Source organism: Mauremys reevesii, linkage group 19, assembly GCF_016161935.1.
Source record: "Mauremys reevesii isolate NIE-2019 linkage group 19, ASM1616193v1, whole genome shotgun sequence".
Lineage (NCBI taxonomy): Eukaryota > Metazoa > Chordata > Testudines > Geoemydidae > Mauremys > Mauremys reevesii.
This window is the reverse complement of record NC_052641.1, coordinates 17902640-17922868: the sequence shown is the minus strand read 5'-3', so window position 1 is coordinate 17922868 and position 20229 is coordinate 17902640. Positions and strand designations below refer to the sequence as shown.

The 20229-nt window shown below is 46.6% G+C and overlaps 1 protein-coding gene across 3 annotated transcripts in view; it reads left to right on the top strand.

Annotated features, from left to right (window-relative positions):
- Positions 1 to 20229, top strand: part of VAV2 (vav guanine nucleotide exchange factor 2) — a 303317-nt gene that overhangs the window by 243231 nt on the left and 39857 nt on the right. For all 3 annotated transcript variants that reach the window (XM_039506402.1, XM_039506401.1, XM_039506403.1), the window contains 3 exons: positions 1760 to 1858; positions 4469 to 4537; positions 6454 to 6554. In XM_039506402.1, the coding sequence (XP_039362336.1) occupies positions 1760 to 1858; positions 4469 to 4537; positions 6454 to 6554 (269 nt within the window). The remainder of the gene's footprint in view (positions 1 to 1759; positions 1859 to 4468; positions 4538 to 6453; positions 6555 to 20229) is intronic.

Here is a 20229-nt window from a genome sequence, read left to right as displayed (position 1 = left end):
TGAGAGCGAAAGCTGTGCTCTGCAGGCTTGTGTTAGCAGGGCTCCCACTAGCATGCCCAAAAGAGCTGTGTAGATGTTACTTTGGCATTGTGGCTTGGGCTGTCCCAGCTCCTGCCCTGCCAGACTCAAGAGCCCAAGTCACGTCGTCTACACAGCCATTTTTAGAGCGCTAGCACAAGTCCCACTAACACAAGTGTGTGGACTCGGGCTGGGAAGCTTGCTCCCCGGTGCAGTGTAAAGATACCCAAGGAGGTCAGTGGGTTTGGTTTATCCAAAAGAAGATCACAACGTGATTTGATGATGGGGAGGAAAATACTGGTTACTCAAAGGGCTCCTTAATCTAGTGGAGAAAGTCATGTTAAGAACCAATGGCTGGAAGTTAAAACCAGATGACCTCTGGGCACAGGTTTAGAAACAATGCCTTTGTAACAGTGTGGGTGAGTAATCATGGGAGCAAACTACCAAACTTCTCCATCTTTTGAAGTCTGCGCATCAAGACTGTAGCCAGACATAAGTTATTGCGCTCAATATGGAGGTAACTGGATGATCTTCTCTGGTCTAGTCTGTGTTATGTGGGAGGTCAGAGTAAACGATCTAAGGGTTCCTTCTGGCCTTATGATCTTTGAATTCATAATTATGCCCTTTTTAATACTTTTAAACTTCATGCAGAGCCTGAAGGTCAGTGACTGACTCCAGTGAAGCTACCCTGATACACTCATGCTGAAGATCTGGTCCTCAATGTTTTCTTAGCTCCTGACTTCCCTTCCTTCTCTCTAGCAAAAGTATAAAGTTCTTTATTTTTATGATAGTGGCCTTTAATTTCATCTAAATGTTGAGGAAAAATTGGTGGACATTTACAAATTGCCTTTTTTTTTTAATACCAAATGTATAATGTTAATTGGTTTTGCTTATATTTCTGCATGCTTCAGATTAGATATATGCAGGTAAGTAGGAGACAGTGACCAAGAGAGTTTGGTTTCTGTCTGGCCAATATGCTGTCTTGCACTCTTTCATATGGGTTGTACAAAGAGTGGTAATTCTCCCCTATTGCAGACTCAGTACTGCTTAACCCCAAACATTCAAAAATCATGACTCAGAGCCCCATCCACAAATTATGAGATTGTGCTAAAAATCATGAGATTAAAAAAAATACATTTGGGGTTATTTTATATTTGTCTTCTATTTTTTGAGCATTTTGGGGGGTCACAGTTTCTAGCTTTTCTATGCAACCACGAGGGCTAGAATCTTACTTTTCTAGAAAAAAGGAAAGCTAAGATTCTCAGATAATCACATGACTCCAGGAGCTGGGGCTTTAAGAAAAGCACCAAATATGAGAGCTGGGGTAAAATCACGGGGGCTGGCAACACTGATGACCCATACAAGTGTACCACCTAAGTCCCATTTAGGTACTTGTGAGCTTCACACAAGAAAACAAAGTTTAAAAAAAAGAGAGAGACACTTTTTCTTTTGACTGACATCTTTTGGTTATAGTCCTCTATGTAAATTGTATAGTACATGCAAAGGGTGAAATTAACCCCAATGGGAGTTTTGCCATTAACTTCAGCCAGGATTTTACCCAACGTTTTGCAGACAGAAATGGATCCCTTTCACATAAATGATTGAAAATTTGGTTTCTGGCTTCCTGAGCTTGTGTGAGTTGGGAGTTTGCTGTCACTGAATGACACATTAAAGAACCACTGTAAGCAAGCAGGTTGAAACACTCTAAGGACACTCAAGCATGCGTTGTTTATTTCTCTAGAAAATGGGAATGACAGAAGATGACAAAAGAAATTGCTGTTTGCTAGAAATTCAGGAGACCGAGGCCAAATATTACAAAACACTTGAAGACATAGAAAAGGTGAGAGCCGGCCTTCTTTTCTATCGCTACGTTTCATGTCAACAGCTTCAGGTTGCATTTGATCTTGCATTACTCTTGCTGGATTAGTTCTTGCTTCTGGAGCTCCATAGTACTGGGTGTTTGTGATAGAAGGCAGGACAGAGGCATTCAAACGTAAGCCCATGCTGGGTACATAACACGCAGAAAAAAGGAACCTATTTTATCTGATCGCTGCCTATTTAAAGTTTACTTAAAAAACTATGTTGTTATTTCAGATTCCAACCTCAGCAGTAAGACGCACTCAATTCTTTACGTTGCCAGGCCCAATCTCTGGATAAAACTGGCTTTTATAGATTTCTTATCACTCTTTGATCGCCATTGAATAATTTGAAAGAACCTATTTATTCCAGGCAGTTCTTGAAAGTGCTGAAGCCGTGCTGACTTGTCATTGAAACTAATTGGATTAAAAGTAACATTTCACACATGCATTCATGGGCTTTAATTGGTTTTGATAAATTCTGGTTGCATTCTCACTTTTAAAAGAACGAACACTTCAGCAACAGAAAGGTGCAATGCATCCGACTGGAGGCTGGATATTTTCTTTTCCCCTTCAGTGATTACAGATGAGTAGAATTAAAAAAGGCCAGATATTGTTTCTACTTCTTTTCCTTTCCCTTTAAAAATGTTTGCCTTTCTTACAAAGAAGCTCTGAAAGAGAGCCGCACAATTAAACAAGATTCCAGGCTTTGACGTTCATATTAGTGATGTACACATTTCTTGTTCTTTGAAAACCACTATTAACCTTGTGTTTCAGCCCGGAGGAAGAGGTAAATTATTCCCTTGGTATGAGCTCTGAGAGGAGATTTTTTGCTGGGGCGGGGTTAAGGTCCTGTAATAAACTATATTCTGTCTGCATGTTCTGTAGCTATGGGCAGTGCAGACTTTCCCATTAATACCCATTGGGTCAGAAAAGCATCTCCAATGGAGTCGTGTTCTTCAAAGGCAAAAAAAATTCAAGCTGACTGGGAGTTTTTCTACTAATCAAACAGCTAAAACTGATGCTATTCACCATTGCAACTGATGATTACTTTGTGAAAAAACTAGCAAGTCGACAACAGCAACAAAAAGAACCCCGCCCTCCACCCGCATTGGATACAGACAGGATCATGACTCGTGCTTTTCCCCCTCGCTGAGTGGCTGATGTTTTAAATGGGGCAGGGTGCAAAAGCTAAGAATAAGCATCCCAAAGAGCTGCAAACTGTAAACCAGCGAAGCTGTTGCTCTGACAAAGTGCCGGGCAGCTGGCAGTTTTAAGAGTTTAATTTGCATACAGATTAACAATCCTGAAGTGTGGTTTTTGTAGGTGTATCTATATGTGTATCTAGAGAGCTCGATAGATATCTCTGTCTACAGAGATAGCTAGATATCTACATATCTTGTGTAGGCATAGAGGGCCACGTTATACCCTCCTGAATATGGCTCCTCTTCACGGGGAGGAGTCCTCATGGCACCTTAGAGCCTAACAAATTTATTTGGGCATAAGCTTTCGTGGGCGAAAACCCACTTCATCAGATGCACGGAGTGGAAAATACAGTAGGCAGGTATACACAGAACATGAAGTGGGTTCTAGCCCACGAAAACTTATGCCCACATAAATGTGTTAGTCCCTAAGGTGCCACAAGGACTCCTCGTTGTTTTTGCTGATACAGACTAACACGGCTACCCCGCTGAAACCTGTTAATGGGGAGGAATGCTCAGGGAGCAACTTCTAAAGGTAAAGCCAGGGTGTCTTTCCCATCTCCCTAGTGTCTCTGCAGGCGTTAATCCTTCCACAGCTCACTTGGCAGAGTTCCTTCTTCCTCTCCCTCTGAAGAGGTATAACTTAGTCCAGGGATTCTCAATCTTTTTTTGCTGGGGCCTCTTTGGAAAATATTTCAGGCTGTGAAGACCCCCACCCCTCCAAAGTGACTATCCCCCATATCATGCCACCCTTACTTCTGCGCTGGTGCTGCTGACAATGCTGCCTTCAGAGCTGGGTGCCTGGCCAGTAGCCGGCACTCTCCGGCTGCCCAGCTCTGAAGGCAGCACAGAAATAAGGGTAGCAATACCACAACCCCCCAACAATAGACTTGCAACCCCCTGTTTGCCTCAGGACCCCCAGTTTGAGAAACACCGACTTAGTCCACAGAGCGAGAATGTGCAGTTAATTTAAATTAACTGTATTCTGGCTCAGAGCTTCCTTCACGAGTGGGTGGTAAATGCCTTAGCTGTTCACTGTCGACGATCTGGCTTGCAGCCCGGCTTTTAAGTCAAGTGAAATCTTGTTCATGTTCTTGACAACCTGACCGTCTCACAAAACATTTGTGGCATCCCAGTCCCAGACGGTCCAGCCCTACCCTCCACAGAGATGTGGCTGAGCATAAGCACAATGAGCCAGGTTGCATGATCCTTGCCCATGCTGTGGTTGGTTTTAGTAAATGTCTTGTCAGTCTTATCCCTTGGCAAGTGTGAAAATTCACCAAGATTCCCCTCCAGACAGTTCAAGCACTGCAACAATTTTAGCTTAAAAAAGAAAGAATCTTATTGTATTTGCTCATTTATTTCAATAAGTTTTCCATTTACCTCTTGCAGAACTATATGAATCCATTAAAGCTGGTACTGACTCCACAAGAGATGGAATCTATTTTTATCAATTTGGAGGTAACAGAGTCTAAACATCATTGCTTTAAATCTTTGCTCCTCTCAGATGCAGCTTATGCTTCATCCTGTTTAAGAAGCAGCACTCAGATTTCATGTAAAATTCATTGCTTTAGTCTGTGTGGTTTCAGTTGTTATGGCCACAGAGCTTGGCTTGGGCCCTTTAACACTGAAGTGGAACTTAGGTATTGTATAAAGACAAGGACACAGTTTTACAATAAGGAAATTATTTTGCCAGTTTCTTTGTGTGTCTGTGTCTGTGTGTGTCTGTGTTCAGATAATGTCTGTTGTAAAGAATTACATAGCTACAGGAACAGGCAGTGTGGCTTAGTGAGGGATGTGAGAGACGGGTTTTATACCCAGCACTGCAACTGGCCTGCTTGGAGAACTCGGGCAGGTCACTTCACCTCATTAGCTCAGTCCCTATCTTTGAATCGGGGATAATGGTACCTTCTGCCTGTGTAAAGTGCTTTGAGATCTATGGGTGAAAAGTGCTATACTATGGGTGGAAAGTACTAGGTATTCTTGTTATGCATGTGCACGCGCAGCCTAGATTCTCCTCCAGTTTGATCCTGCTGTGACGCCATAATCCAACATTTGAAGCTTTCATCTGTGTACAGCGAAGTTGATACAGGATCAAGTTCTGTTAGGTGCTTATTGGGTGAAGATTCACCTCTGGGCAGAAAGCTAGATAAGGCCTACGTAGTATTTAAGTCCTACTTAAGGCAAGCTAGGCCCTGCCTAGTCCTCCTGCTAGCCCTCTTCAGGGGGTGAATTCCCCCTTCATGCAGGTGAAGTGAATTCTGTGTTCAGCCTGCTTTCCAGATCTGATTTATGATCTGTTTCTGATCTTTTGGTGTTTGACCTACCGATATCAGTCGCTGGCTGCTCCCCCACGCCCAGCTTCCCACCCCTTTCCCAGACAGTCCAAGGAGAGGTAGTAAGTTATCTGACCTATCATCTCCACATATGGCCAGATCCTCCTCCTGTTCCAGGTGGCCACCATGTTATCACCTAAGTGCCATCTGGGATGGCAAGATGATGAATGGCTCTTCTCCCATAGTAGCACTGCCAAAGACAGCTGGCAGCACTGGGAGAACAGCATGAGCCTCGTTAATGGAGACTTCAGGGCTCATCAGGATGTTTTCGTGGTGCACCTTCATGGCTTGTTTACTCTGCAGTAGCGTAGGAGGCTTAGCTCTTGCTTCAACCTGACATGTGCTGATGGCAGCCGCACAGGTTGCTATAATTAAGCAGTTGAACTTTCCTAACCAAAGGCAGCCAGACACATTTGTTCCATTATCAGCATAGGCCCATCATGTCAGTGATTTAGATTCAATACAGGCATTGCTCCACCTTCTTGGTCCATTTTTACAAGGCTGCATTGTATGGGCTTTACGGTATTATGGCAGGTTATTGTATGCTGCTAGACTGCTCCCAGTAGACTTAGTAAAGGGAGTGTAACATGCCCAGAACCCCTCTATGCATTTATCGTTGTATAACCTTCTAACTTAATTACACCCTCGTATTCATGGTGATTTAGGGATATATCTCACTGTCGTCACTTGCATTAAAACAATTAATAAGGCAAAGAGCTGGTCTACTCTGGGAACTTGCGCCTCTCAGGAGAATGAAAAATCCACATCCTTGACAGACGTAGTTATGCCAACCTGACCCCTGGTGCAGCCAGTGCTAGGTTGATGGAAGAACTCTTCTGTTTACCTAGCTACTGCCTCTCGGGGAGGTAGATTACCTACACCGATGGGAGAACGGCAGCTGCAGCAGTCTGTTTAGATGTAGCCAAAAAATGACTGCAAGGTTACTTAAAGTAATGCATGTGCATTAACTAAACACTTTACATGCATGCGCATAGATTGAGTTTCAGGATTTTTAACATATTGATTTTTTCATTGTTTTAGGACCTAATTAAAGTGCACTTCAATTTCCTGAGGGCCATCGATGTCTGTATGATGTCTGGAGGAAGTAGCTTGGCGAAAGTTTTTCTAGAATTCAAAGAAAGGTAAAAAGAACGAAAGACAAAGCCAACATAGAGGGAGCTCTAATTGTGACAAGCTAAATCCTGATTGAGCGTTGCTCATTACAGGGCATAATCTGAGAGTGAAAAATATTGAAAAGAAAAACACCGATCTTGATGGACCAGGAAGCCCTGTCCTCTGCTAACCCCTCCCACTCCTACTTAGTTAAGACCCTGTTTTGGTTAGTTTCATTTCCCAGTGTAGGCAGGAAAGGGACTGAAAGAATGCACCACACTTTTCACACCTGGCTGCTGCCCCGCAGGATTTCTGGCCATTGGTTGGGGGAACATGTCTGGTAAATGGTGGAATGATGGGAAGGGGCATGGAGGTATGAACAGGGTAGGAGACGTGAAGAAAGAGGGAAATCTGTCTCTAAATAAGCTGTTGCTGCTATTTCACGACACCTTGGCTAGATCCCTATTGCGGATAAATGAGTATAGCTCTATTGATGTTAAAAGGAGCTCACTCGATTTACACAAGCTGAAGAGATGGCCCAGTGTGTGTAAAGCTCACCTGCACACACCAGAAAGTTTAAACAGCTCCCCCAGTCCTTGGCAGCATCCACAGGACTCTGCAGAAGCATAAACAAATCCCCCAGTAACATCAGATATTCAGGAGTCCCAGTGTTGTATTTACTGTAGATGAGGTAAGAAAGCACCACTCTCTGTTAACGTGTAAGGTCCTGATGCCGTGCCGATGTCCTATCAGCATAGGAGCTCCTGTTCCAAACCAGTTCTTGTTCTGCTCCTTTCGGTGTCCTTCCAAAACACATGTGCCACACAGTGAGTGATAGGTTAGTGACCACCTGCACCCAGGTAGTTTGATCATTATGAGTGTAACCTCGTTCTGCCCTGTTGTCCCAGACTGCGATTAGCATCCGCTGCAAAGGATATGATGGCATCAGGAATGGAAGCCTCAAGGGCAACACGGCGTTGGGTAGATTGTCCTATAACCGTTTTCTTCCCATACACAATGATCCTGGCCATATTGCATGACTGAAGCTTTCCTCATATTTGCTAAACCCACGTGTGTTGTAGGATCAAGAGGGGGAGAAGCCCATGCGGAGGTCTGCGTTCAAAGGCAGGGTGGTCTAAACCTTTCCCAGACCCCATTGTGCCATGGTCTGGTTTGGATGTCCTCGGGGCTGAACGTCATGCAACTAACGCTTTTGTCTGTAAAACCCACAGGAGAATAAAGATGAGAGCCTGTAACTTCACAGAGGCGGAATAACGCCTTGCCTTTGTGAGTGTTTAACTGGGGTCTCCTGCGGGACGCAAAGGGTCAATGAGAGTTAAGGGCATGCTGCATCCTTGCAGAGTCATTTCCTTTGTCTACAGAGGGCACCTCGGTCTGGTAGATCAAAGCGACTGTTCTCTCCTCCATCTGGCGCTGCTGACATCCCGCACCTATGGGAGGATTAATAGATTTAAAGCCTAGATTAAGTTACATAGAGGAGTCTAAGTTTTGGCAGCTGCAAACAGGAGTATCCAGGAACATGCAGATAAGGTTAATGAAAGTCTTAATAATATTCTTAATAATAATGAAAGGCCTGATTTATTGTGGAATAATGCCAGGGTGTTACTGCTGTGTGATTCAACCAGTGTCTAGACGTGGAAATGCCTCTTAGAAGTCAATAACTCCAGAAATACCATCTGCATTAATAACAAACCACAAGGTCAGATAGTCCATCATTCATGATGCTGCTTTTAGAAAGTAAATGTTTTTGGATTAAAAGAGAATAGTTGTTTGGGAAAAGAATGCAAAACAATTTTTAAAAAAAATATCATTTTGATCTCCTAATTCCTGACTTTGCTTGTCCTTAAACATTCTGATACTGTCATGCTGGGAGCAGTCTTTTCTGGACTATATAGTCCAGGTCAGGATTTAGGAACACCCTGTGTGGTGACGCAAGGCAGCACAGGTTGGATTAATCTGGGAGCTGGAGAACCCTTGAGAACCACAAAGTCTGTCTGTGTCTAGCAGCTTCAATAAAGAATCCCCTTTATAGTCCTCACAACCAAATCTGGTCTCTTCTCCATGAAGGTCACAACAGGCACTGATTCAAGAAAGTCTCAGAAAACAGACCTCCAAGAGAGAGCTCACCTTCCAGGAAACATAGCATAGCGGGGTGTCTCAGAAATACCGGACTTATCTGCAGACAAGTAGCATACCCCAGGCTTCCATGTTCTAAGAAGTTAGTCAAGGATGGTACTGCCAGAACTTCTAGAAGCCGTGGTACCATGTCCATCAATCTATAAGCTTGCCTTGACTCAACAGAATCCCTCTCCATAGGGAATGGGTTGCTCAGAGGGTTTTGCAATCTCTGTCTGAAAACTCCTGGACTGGGCTGCTTTTGTTGTGTGTGTATTTTATTGACACTTATGTGAGGAGCCTGTGGGTGCGAGGGACCCTATAAATAAATGTTTGCTGCTGTTAATTGAGGAGTTAGAGCTTGGCAGAGGGCAGATAGTTAGGTGGCTGCTGTGTCTGTGTGCGTGTGAACTTGCCAACCCGTTTTCAAAAGGAGTTTACAAATAACATTTTTTTGAAGAGGTTGAAAACCTTCCAGATACACAACTGAATTAATCAGACCTCCAGCTGTGAGCAGCCCGATCTCGACTGGCAGCTGCAAATCCTCACACACGCTCCAGAGACCTCAAATACCAAAATGTTCTTCAGATCTGTCGTTCAGACAGTTTTAATCGCTCGGGTGGAACAGTGGTTTTGCAGGGGCATTTTTTTTATTACTATTACTAAATTGCAGATAGGCCAGATGAGAAAGGAGAGGCTTAATTTATGCAACATCTGTGTCTAAACCAACCAGGCCTTGCTCTGGTTATATCCCCAGTTCAGATGTTGCCTGTTGGGGCGGAAGGTTTGCTCCTCTCAGACTGCCTGATGATTGGACAGTAGCTATCTTGGGTAGCAATAGTGGTGTACATGTGGTGGCATGGAGTACGTGCGGGCTAGGAGCCACACTCCTCAGCCAGCTTGTACTTGGATAGCTAGCCTGTGCCTCTGCATCTAGATTACTATTGTTACATGTGCAAACTGGATTAGCGGTTGCTGTGGTTTGCCTACCCATCGCACCTTCACTTGCTGTGTAGACATATCCAGTGTTAAACCTCCTTCTGGTGCCATCTTCCAAGCATTACCTCTGTCTGGTGCATGAACAACAAGAGAAACGCCTTCAGCACAGAGCTGTCCCTCCCATGCAGCAGCCAGGCGGCTCAGTTTTTTAAAGCCAGTTTCCCCCAAACTGCTCTTTCAGTCCGTCTATTCCCTCTTTGCTCCCAAAGAATAGCTTGAGCCGGCTGCAGAGCTCTTCCATGCCTCGGGGTCAGGAGACAAGGGGGTTGCTTTAAAGCGATTGCTGTCCCCAGAGGGGTTTGGAAACTGGTGCTAGGGAACCTGAAAGCCCAGCTAAAGCACTGAAGAGCTCCAAATGGAAAGGCCTGTCACTTTTCTAGCCCTTGCGATGATTTAAGGTTTTACCAGCAGTACCTTGGGCTTTGAAGGGAGATGTCGAGTCTTCCTGCCAGCTGGCTGCAGAAGTGTCTGAGTAGCCATGCATATGCCGGAGTGACTGCGTATTTGCACGTGTTTATAAAGCTAACTAGAAGAACCATCATGTAATGTAGAGGCATTGGATGGTGTCCCTTTAAACAGCGTGGGAGCCCTCTAGCAGGACTCCCCGTCGTCTACGGAAGAAGCCCCCCGAACCTAACAGAGCAGCTGTGGATACATGTGGCCCAGCCTTGTATGTGGCTAGTAAACATGATTATTTGGTCCCCAGCTGTCCATGTGGGTTCCTCATATTTGTAATATTGTGTAAAGGGCAAAGACATGACAGTCAGTCTACCCCGAAATTAGTGGGGAACATAAATGTAGCATTTTTCTCTCTCTCTCTCTCTCTCTCTAATATAATGGGCTCATGGTAGGTGCATCAGGAATCCTGCTGCAGTTCCCGGATTTAAGACCACCTGGCCCCAGTGCAAGGTAGATGCAGCCCTACTGCTCAGGTAACATCCCTCAGGGACCTTACGCCAGAGCTAGATTGGGCACAGCAGAGCTCTGCTTCACCCTGCCTCGCCCCAGCATGCCCGCTTCTTCCCCTAATGCCTGGGGTTGAAAGAGGGTAGTTGGTGAAGGACCAGCTCACCTCCAACAGTGACTTCCCCTGCACAGGGGGAATTCTCCCCTGGCCGCCTCTGAGTGGTTTAAGGCCACTTTGTGCTGGATGTGTTGCGCAAAGTGGGCGTAGCGTTGGCAAGTTAGAGGGATTTTCCCATAGCTGCACCTCGGTGGTGCTGGTAGAAGAGGCATTCGTGCCTGTACACTAGAGTTGCCAACTGTGTACTCGCACAAAACTGAACACCTTTGTCCCTGCCCGTCCTGCCCCCCCTCCGAGGCCCCGCCCCCACTCATTCCATCTGGTGCTCGCTCTGCCCACCCTCACGCACTCGCTCATTTTCACCAGGCTGGCTTAGGGGGTGAGGGCTCCAGGGTGGTGCCAGGGATGAGGGCTTTGGGGTGTGTGAGGGCTCTGGCTGGTCGTGAAGACTCTGGGGTGGGGCTGGGGATGAGGGGTTCAGGGTGTAGGAGGGTGCTCCGGGCTGGGATCGAGGGGTTCGGAGAGTGGGAGGGGGATCAGGGCTGGGGCAGGGTGTTGGAGCATGGGAGGAAGGGGTGAGGGCTGGGGGTGCAGGCGCTGGGGAAGAGCGGTTTGGGGTGCAGGAGGGTGCTCCAGGCTGGGATCAAGGTGTTCGGATGGGATCAGGGTTGGAGCGTGGGGGCGGAGGGGAGATTAGGGTGCAGGCTCTGAAAAGGTGCTTACCTCAAGCAGCTCCCGGAAGCAGCACCATCTCCCCACTCCGCTCCTGCACGGAGGCGTAGCCAGGCGGCTCTACATGCTGCCCCGTCCGTGGGCACTGCCCTCGCAGCTCCGATTGGCCATGGTTCCCGGCCAATGGGAGCTGTGGAGCTGGTGCTTGGGGTGGGGGCAGCGTGCAGAGCCTCCTGGCTGCCCCTAGGGGCATAGAAGCCGGAGGGGGGACATGCTGCTGCCTTAGTCCTGCTGTGCCGCCGACTGGACTTTTAATGACCTGGTCAGCAGTGCTGACCGGAGCCGCCTGATCCACAGAGAAGATGAGTCTGTTACAGCCCCACCTGGAGAGTGTTGGCTCATTAGCTCAAGCTGTAACAGTTCGTGCTTTTAGCTCCGGAGTTCCCCAGTTCAGTCTTTGGTATGGTGGCCATCACAAGCCAGAGGAAGCTGGAGCAGCACGTGTGAACAAGGTCACTAATACAACCCCACTGCACATAACACCAGGGCTCCAGTGTCTGCCAGATCTGGGGGTGGGCAGTCTAATGACATGCATCCCACCCTCCCCCGATGGTATAAAAGAAAGGGGCTGCCAGTCGAGCGGTCTCCATGAGCTCCCCCTTTTTGGCTTTGGAATGTTCACCTTCTCCCACCTCCTGGGACGAAATGGCCTGAACCAGTTGCACTTCTGGGCATGCTAGAAGCCTGTGTGCATTGAAGGAATTTGGGGTGAGAATTCTAATCCGTATTGGGTTGGCTGCCTGCCGATTCACATGAGATGTGGTTGGGGGTGAGAAAGGAAAAGGGCGGTTGCTGTTCTGATGAATTATGTTGCTCTTCTTTATTATGTTTTGTTTTGTTTTTTAATGTAGATGAAGGGCTCTCAGATGTCTATAGAGAGGTTCTTAGGTGTGGAGTTTTCTCAATAGGGAACTGGATTAGAGGAGGTTTGGGAACAAATTGATAAATTAAACAGTGATAAATCACCAGGGCCAGTTGATATTCACATAAATGTTCTGAAGGAACGCATGAAATTGCAGAGCCACTAACTGTGGTATATAACTTATTGCTTAAATCAGCCTCTGTACCAGATGACTGGAGGATAGCTAATGTAACACCCATTTTTCAAAAAGGCTCCAGAGGCGATCCTGGCAGTTACAGACCAGTAAGCCTAACTTCAGTACCAGGCAAATTGGTTGAAACTATAGTAAAGAACAGAATTAACAGACATATAGACCAGTACATTATGTTAGGGATGCTTCAACATGGCGTTTAAACGTCAAGACATGATTTCCCATCTATTAGAATTCTTTGAAAGGGATCAACAAACGTGTGGACAAGGGTGATCCAGTGGATATAGTGTATTTCGACTTTTAGAAAGCCTTTGACAAGGTCTCACACCAAAGGCTCTTAAGCAAAGTAAGCAGTCGTGAGACAAGAGAGAAGGGCCTCTCATGGATCAGTAATTAGTTAAAAGACAGGAAACAAAGAGTAGGAATAAATGGTCAGTTTTCACAGCTGAGAAAAGTGAATAGTGGGGCCCCCCTAGGATCGATACTGGGGCCAGTGCTGTTCAACATATTCATAAATGATCTGGGAAAAGGGGTAAACAGTGACGGGGCAAAGTTTTGCAGACAATCCAAAATTACTCAAGGTAGTTAAGTCCAAACCAGACTGTGAAGAGTAACAAAACAGAGTGACTGGGCAAGAAAATGGCAGATGAAATTTCATATTGATAAATGCAAAGTACTGCACACTGGAAAACGTAATCTGAAGTATAGATACAAAATGAGAGAGTCTAAATTAGCTGTTACCAAGAAAGAGATCTCGGAGTCGTTGTGGATAGTTCTCTGAAAACATCTGCTCAGTGTGCAGCAGCAGTCAAAAAAAGCGAACAGAATTTCAGGAGCCATTAGGAAAGGATTAGCTAATAAGACAAAGTATTATAATGGCATCATATAAATCCCTGGTAGGCCCACACTTTGAATATTGCATGCAGTTCTGGTCGCCCCATCTCAGAAAAGATATACTAGAACTGGAATAAAAGTATAGAGAAGGGCAACAAAAATAAGTAGGGCATGGAGCAGCTTCCATGTAAGGAGAGATTAAAAAGACTGGGCCTTCTCAGCCTAGAAGAGAGGTGACTGAGAGGGGATTTGGTCTATACTCATGAACGATGTGGAGAAATTGAATAGCTGAGTGTATTTACCCCTTCACATAACACAAGAACTTGGGGTCACCCGATGAAATTAACAGGCAGCAGGTTTAAAACATAAGGAAGTCGTCTTTGCACAAGGCACAGTCAACCTGTGGAACTCATTGCCAGGGGATGTTGTGAAGACCAGAAGTATAACTGGGTTCAAAAAAGAATGAGAGAAGTTCATAGAGGATAGGTCCATCAGTGGCTACTGACCAAGATGGTCAAGGAGGCAGCCCCAGGCTCTGGGTGTCCCTAAACTGCCAGAAGCTGGGACTGGATGACGGGGGAAGGATCACGCAATAAATTACCCTGTTCAGTTCATTCCCTCTGAAGCATCTGGCACCGGTCACTGTTGGAAGACAGGATACTGGGCTAGATGGGCCATTGTCTATCCCAGTGTGGTCAGTCTTATGATGCTAGCACTCAGGAGACCTGGGTTCTATTCCCAGTTCTGCCTGTGACCCCGACTAGTCGCTGTCCCTCTGTCTCCCCTCCCCTTAGGACTGCATTGTGCTTGCCAGTGGCTCAATCCGTGGCATTAACTTGGTTAGCTCCTCTGCTAAGGCAATCAAGTCAATAGGTTAAAGACAGGAGGCTATTTCTTTCTAGCATCAATTTGATACAGAAGCTGGAAATAAAATGCTTGTATTTAATCCTCTCTCAACCCCTCTCTCCCCCCAAAAGGCCGTGCTAGCTAACTCTTAAAATTACTCTTCAGGCCGGGTTATTCCAACAAACAAGTCAACCACCCGGCTTCAACAGGGTAATTAAACTGTGCGAAGCTCCTTCTCTGGCGTACGCCACGAGACGCTCCAAGCAGTGAAATGCCAATTGCTGACACTTTTTTTTTTTTGTATTTGTCACACGAGAGAGAGAGAGAGAGAGAGAATAAAAATGGGTCAAGCCCAGTGCTTCTTAACGACGCCTGCAAGCTGCGGGGGAGGAGGGTTTCCTTTGGAAGAGAGCAGGTTTTGTTGCAGAAAGTCAGTAAGTGCTTTACGGTTTGGGGAGGTGATTGCTCTTTTGCAGCTTTTGAAGATTTAGCTCTTCCTGACCGGGCCAGAGGGCAGCGCGTTGGGCTCAGATTTGCAATGTGCCGCCTGGGGCATTTGGCAGGGAGGGAGGAGAGAAACCACAAGCCGCAGAGTGAAACTTCAGTGCCACTCGTGTCTACCGAAGATGCACAGTTCCTCGGCACCTTGCCACGTGAAAAATTGGAAGTGCAAACAAGGCCCAAAGCAAACTGTCAGTTCCTGATACAGGGCTAAGAAAAGAGTTCCTCTCCCTTTTGCCTGTGAACTGTTTTCTTTAGCAAAGGAGTCCAAGTCCCCCCATTTCGCCTCACTGCTATGAGGAAGGTCTGACATCGACGTCCCTTTCTAACGGGGCACCCTCACAGTAAAACACATTCACGCTGATTACCAAAGACAGCGGTTTCAACACGGTGAACTGGCTGTGCACTAGGGAGCATGCTCTGGAATCTGAACCTTGAGCGTAGACTTGTGTCACCAGGGCAGTCCTGGCTGGAGGTGTCAGTGAGAGAACAGAGACAGACAAGGTTAAGTCTCTTCCCCCCAATCCCTCCCCACCCAGTTGTTAGATCAACCATTGAAACATGTCAGGCAACATACTCCCCCCCCGCCCAGCCTTTCTGAACACCCCAAACCCTCAAGCCCCTGTGTCATTCTGGCTGCAGTTTGCTGTTGATCCGCTATCAGTTCCTTTCAATACAGCGACTAGCACTGCACAGAATATTCCGAATCTGGCCTTGCTTGTCTCTTATTAAAGGCTACAATTAATAATGTTCAGAGCAGAACAGCTGTGTCTGGTTTGGGGTTTGGTTTCTTCACCCTGCCAAAGGGCTCAGATACGGTTTTTCCCTCCAGTATAATCTTAAAATCCTTCTCCTTTTGAGGATCTCTAGGGGATGACATCTGAAGGCGTATTCCCTTCCTTTGCTTTTATCCTAAGCCTCATAAGATTTATGTACATTGAATTGTATAAGCTACTTATCTGCCCTGGCTCTTATTCTGGGCGGGTCCGTTTTCCGTTGTCGTCCCCTCCTCCTTTACAATGACTCTCCACCTTCATTCCCAGGAGATGCCAGCACTGTACTTTTTAGAGTATGTTCTCTCTTCCAAGCCATATTGATCTCTGGAAGTGTGGCATTCTTCGTGCCACTTCTCATTAGCTCTGGGGCTTTGATTTCCATGCTGAGGCATTGCCCACTTGAGTAACTCATCTCCTGTTCCATGCTTATGGCTTTAGCATATACCATTGTTGTACATTTGCTGCCAGGCATTCTTGCTTACTACATTATTTTATTATTTGTATTAGGGTAGAACTTAAAAAACCCCATTGTGCCAAATGCCAAACATACATATAGCAAGAGAGAATATACCAAGAGCTTGCATCCTAAATAGCTAGAGGATGGGAGAAAGGAAGTATTGCCTTCATTTCACGATGGGGGAAACTGAGGCACAGAGAAATTAAGTGACTTGCCCAGAGTCTCACAGGGAGTCTGTGGCAGACAAAGGAATTGAACCCCCCTCTTGAGGCCCAGTCCAATAATGTCGCCATCACAGTATCCTACCTCTCTAAAGCTGTGAGAACTACATTTTCCAGAATGGCCTGTGGGAACCTCTCTGCTAGGGCAAGCTCTGTTAAGACAAGGGAGAAGTGCACTCGAAGTTTTCAATGTGTGTTTCGTGAGAACAGGAGGATCCATGAGAACGTTGTTGTTTCCGCACACAGTGGTGCACCTCGAGGCTCCCAAATCCCAGCAAACGCTGCACTGCACCCTCTCCCCCCCCAGGACAGCAAGAACTATGCGACCACCCCTGTTCCAGGAAAAAAAACCCTAATATTTCCCTTGTAAATGGGTTCACAGCTCATCCATGTGCCCTCTGCGTAATGCTTGAACGTTCACTATGGGCTCGCTCTGCTATCTATGTATTAAAGCTACTCGTACGGGCTACTGAAATGTGCTTTTAAGTAGAGTGAGCTGGCATTTTAAAGACTGTGTGGTGGGCAAAGTCCTGGCCCTGTTGAAACCCACGGGCGTTTTGGCCATTGACTTGAGCAGGGCCAGGGGTTGTTTTGTGTATCCAGAGGCTGTTTTGTGGGGGGGAATTGTTAACACAATCATTGGTGCGGGGATGAGGATGCTGTCAAAAGATTTCACCCAGCTCTGAACACTGACATAACCTCCCCCAGGGGGGACGTGAGACTGCCTTCATCACTGCATGCAAAGTGCCCTGAGGTCCTTGCGTGCGACGGGCAAAGTGTTATTTGATACTGTGGTTCATTTGTATTGCTAGATGGCCAGGACAATAGGGCAATGCTAGCTGGACATGTACTGGGGTTTAGATGATATGCCCTGTAGAAATACCATAGGTAGGTAGATGAGCCAAAAACATGGGCCAAGATATAACCACCTGTTGGGTTAGAATCAGAGGGGGACAGTTGAAACGTAAAGTTTGGCAGTGAGAAATCTTGTGAGCAGTAGATTTAAATACAGCTCTGCTCTCCCATAAACTACTGGGAAGGTACCTTCTTCCTGCACTGCCTCGGAAGTAGGGAGCGCATGGAGCTGTGGACACTGGACAATGTGCATAGCTGCCCATCGGTGGGAGAGCAAGAGCTCTGACGGACGGCGGAGAGGAGGCTGGGTTCAGCAGGAGAAGCCAAAAGTGCCGCCTCCTATTTGTGTGCTTGTTCATGTGTCTAAGGGCAGCGCAATGTGCCAAGTAGGTGAGGGAACCCCCCCCCCCCCCCGGTGCTGCTTGTCTTTTAGCTTTGCCGCGGACTTGCTGCCCTCCCCACTCGGAACGCCAGTGCTGCCTGCAGCCGCTGAGTGGGTAAATGTAACATTTTAATGCTGCTGGTCCCAGAAAGAGCTTATTGTGCGCGTCACCGAAGAGTTAGAGAAGCATTTTAGGGTGCTGCATTATGTACGAACTGAGCTGTGTTGCTGATTTAATGCCCAGTAGGGCTGCCATGGTGGGCGGGAATCTACTGGGAAGAACAGTTGCAGCTGCTCACCGAGAGGGTCTCCAAACGGACTCGCGACAGAATAGAATTGTTCGGGTGTCCGTTGGTTTAGTGCTGCCGGAGTTATGTTTTCATACGGCAGTTTCACAGGAGATGAGGAGAGACTGGACTTTCTCTTTGGTCTTGGTGTCTGAAGAGCTGTTCTAACGTATTGTTGTTATTTGGAGCTGTTCTAATGTATTGTTGTTATTTGTATCACACAGTCACCTAGAGATCAGGGCCCCATTGTGCTGGGCAAGGCGCAGACACAGAGTGCGGGACAGTCCTTGCCACAAAGAACTCCTAGTCAAGGAAGTGGTATTTTCCCCATTGAACAGCTGAGGAATTGAGGCCAAGAGAGCTAATGTGACTAGTCCAGTGTCACAGAGGGAGTCTGTGGCTGTGTCTGAAACACTTTGTAAATCTCATATGCTAAATGGAGATTTAAATGTGTGTTCTTGGAGCTCCTTTTAAACCGGCTGCATGTTACTGCACATGTTGAGATATCGTTAAGGGAAAAAGCCAGAGGAATAATCTGTATTGGCTGCAACTTCATCAGGTATTGAATGTTCCATAAATCTCTCCATTAAATTACTCGGCTGGGTTTGAGAATCACAGATTTACACAGTGACACTAGGTCAGGGATACCGGGCTCTTCCCTAGCATGTGACAGGTCTCTGAAATAATGGATGAGTTACAGTATGTGGTTGCATGTGTCCTGTTTTACCAGGTACAATACACTTAATGGCTAGAAAGTATGTGAGGGGGACGGGGGACATACAGGATTAATGGACTTAGGGTTTAAAAAAAACCCAAAACATAATCCACAGCAAGACCTGTCTCTGCATCTGACCCTGGATGTGTATATCATTGCATCGGTTTCCAGCCCTATAGTACTGGTGTGGAGCTGAAGGATGCAAATATCCCAACTCTGTTCTCGACTCCACCTGCCCAGAAAAGTACACAAGCCGTGGATATAAAACAGCCTGACCTTGGCAAGCATCTTAGGCCCTGCACCTGCAAAGGCTTGTTTGATGAGACTGCTCTCGTACCGCAGATTTGACATGTGTATGGGGTTTTGCAGGATCAGGGCCTTATTTTTCAATGCCTCGGCTCCTCCTTTGGAAAATGATGTTAATACCCTGTTTTGTCACCTTTTGTCTGACTTGTCTGTTTAGACAGTAAGTTCTTCGTGGCAGGGACTGTCTCTTACCTGGGTCTGTACAGCACCTCGTACAATGTGGTCCCGATCTCAGTCGAGGCCTCTGGTTTTCTACGGTAATGCAAACAATAATAATTGCTGAGTCCTTTCTGAGCATTTTGCTAGAAGAGAAGGAACATCACGTAGTCTGGACTGAAATGTAGGAGTCATAGCTTCTGTTACCTGGTCCTGCAACTGACTTGCTCCATGACCTTGGGCAAGTCACTCTGCTTCTGTTTGTAAAACACGGATCATATTTGCCTACCTCACAGGAGTGCTGGGAGACTTAAGTAATAACGGTAAATGCCTGGGGGTCCTTAAGTGAAAGAGGGGCCTGGATATGGTGTTGGTTGTTTCATCAAACATGAACACTTGTGGTTTGGAAAATGTTATGGTTTCGGTGTATTATCGTACTAAGAGCCTAGTCACGGGCCACGATCCCACCGCAGTGGGCACTGTACGAACACAGAACAAAATAAGACGTCCCTGCCCCAAAGAGCTTCCAATCCAAGTATAAACCGAGACAGCAGACGGACAGACAGACGGGGAAGTACACGGAAACAGAGACAACACAGGTCAGTTTGATAGGCAGGGATATTAGCCCACCGGCAGCCTGGCCATTGTCACAGTGTGGCTGGAAGCCAGTTATGTAGTTTTATGGCATTGGCAGGATGTGCTGTGAGCCACGCTGGAGAAATTAAATACATTTCTCAATTGAAAGGTTTTTATTTTACCTTTAAGCCTCCTGAGATCTAGGTGGTTTTGTTGCTTTAATGCCGCGCATGATCTGCTTTTGCAAATAGCAGCGCTAACCCGGTGTAAACTGAGCGGAAGTGATTAGGGAGGGGGAAAGTCTATTAAGATATGGGGGGGGAGGGAGGGATTGCTGCCTATGTTGTCACCTGAAGAAAACACTTCGCTGCACGAGGGCTCACTGTCTAGCAGCCTCTGCATGCAGTGGCGTGTGTGCAGGATCTGTGGTGTGCATGCACCATTTACCGTTGTATTTACTGAGCCTCCAGAGCCAGTCTGACTCAGAGTTCAACGCACTCACCTCCCCTGACAATGTCCAGTGTGAATAAACTGCATGCAACATACAGCAAGGGGGAAAGGCACCACGATGACCCGTGAATCGCCAGTATCTTTCCCAATCGGCTTTCCAAGGGTTATTGCTTAAACATCAAGCTACCTAGGATCAAATGGGGGAAGCGAGTTAACGGAAAGGAATCAGAGGGGAAGTCGTGTTTGGGGAGGGAGAAGCTGTAGGACCCTGGGTGAACTTTAGAGGTCGCCCATCCATTCATTCCCGCGCCGTGGACAGCATCCACGGCTTTGACTCGGGACACCCAGCTCGACAGGCTTGTTGATCTCTAGATGTGTGGTTTGGGGGAGGTAACAAAA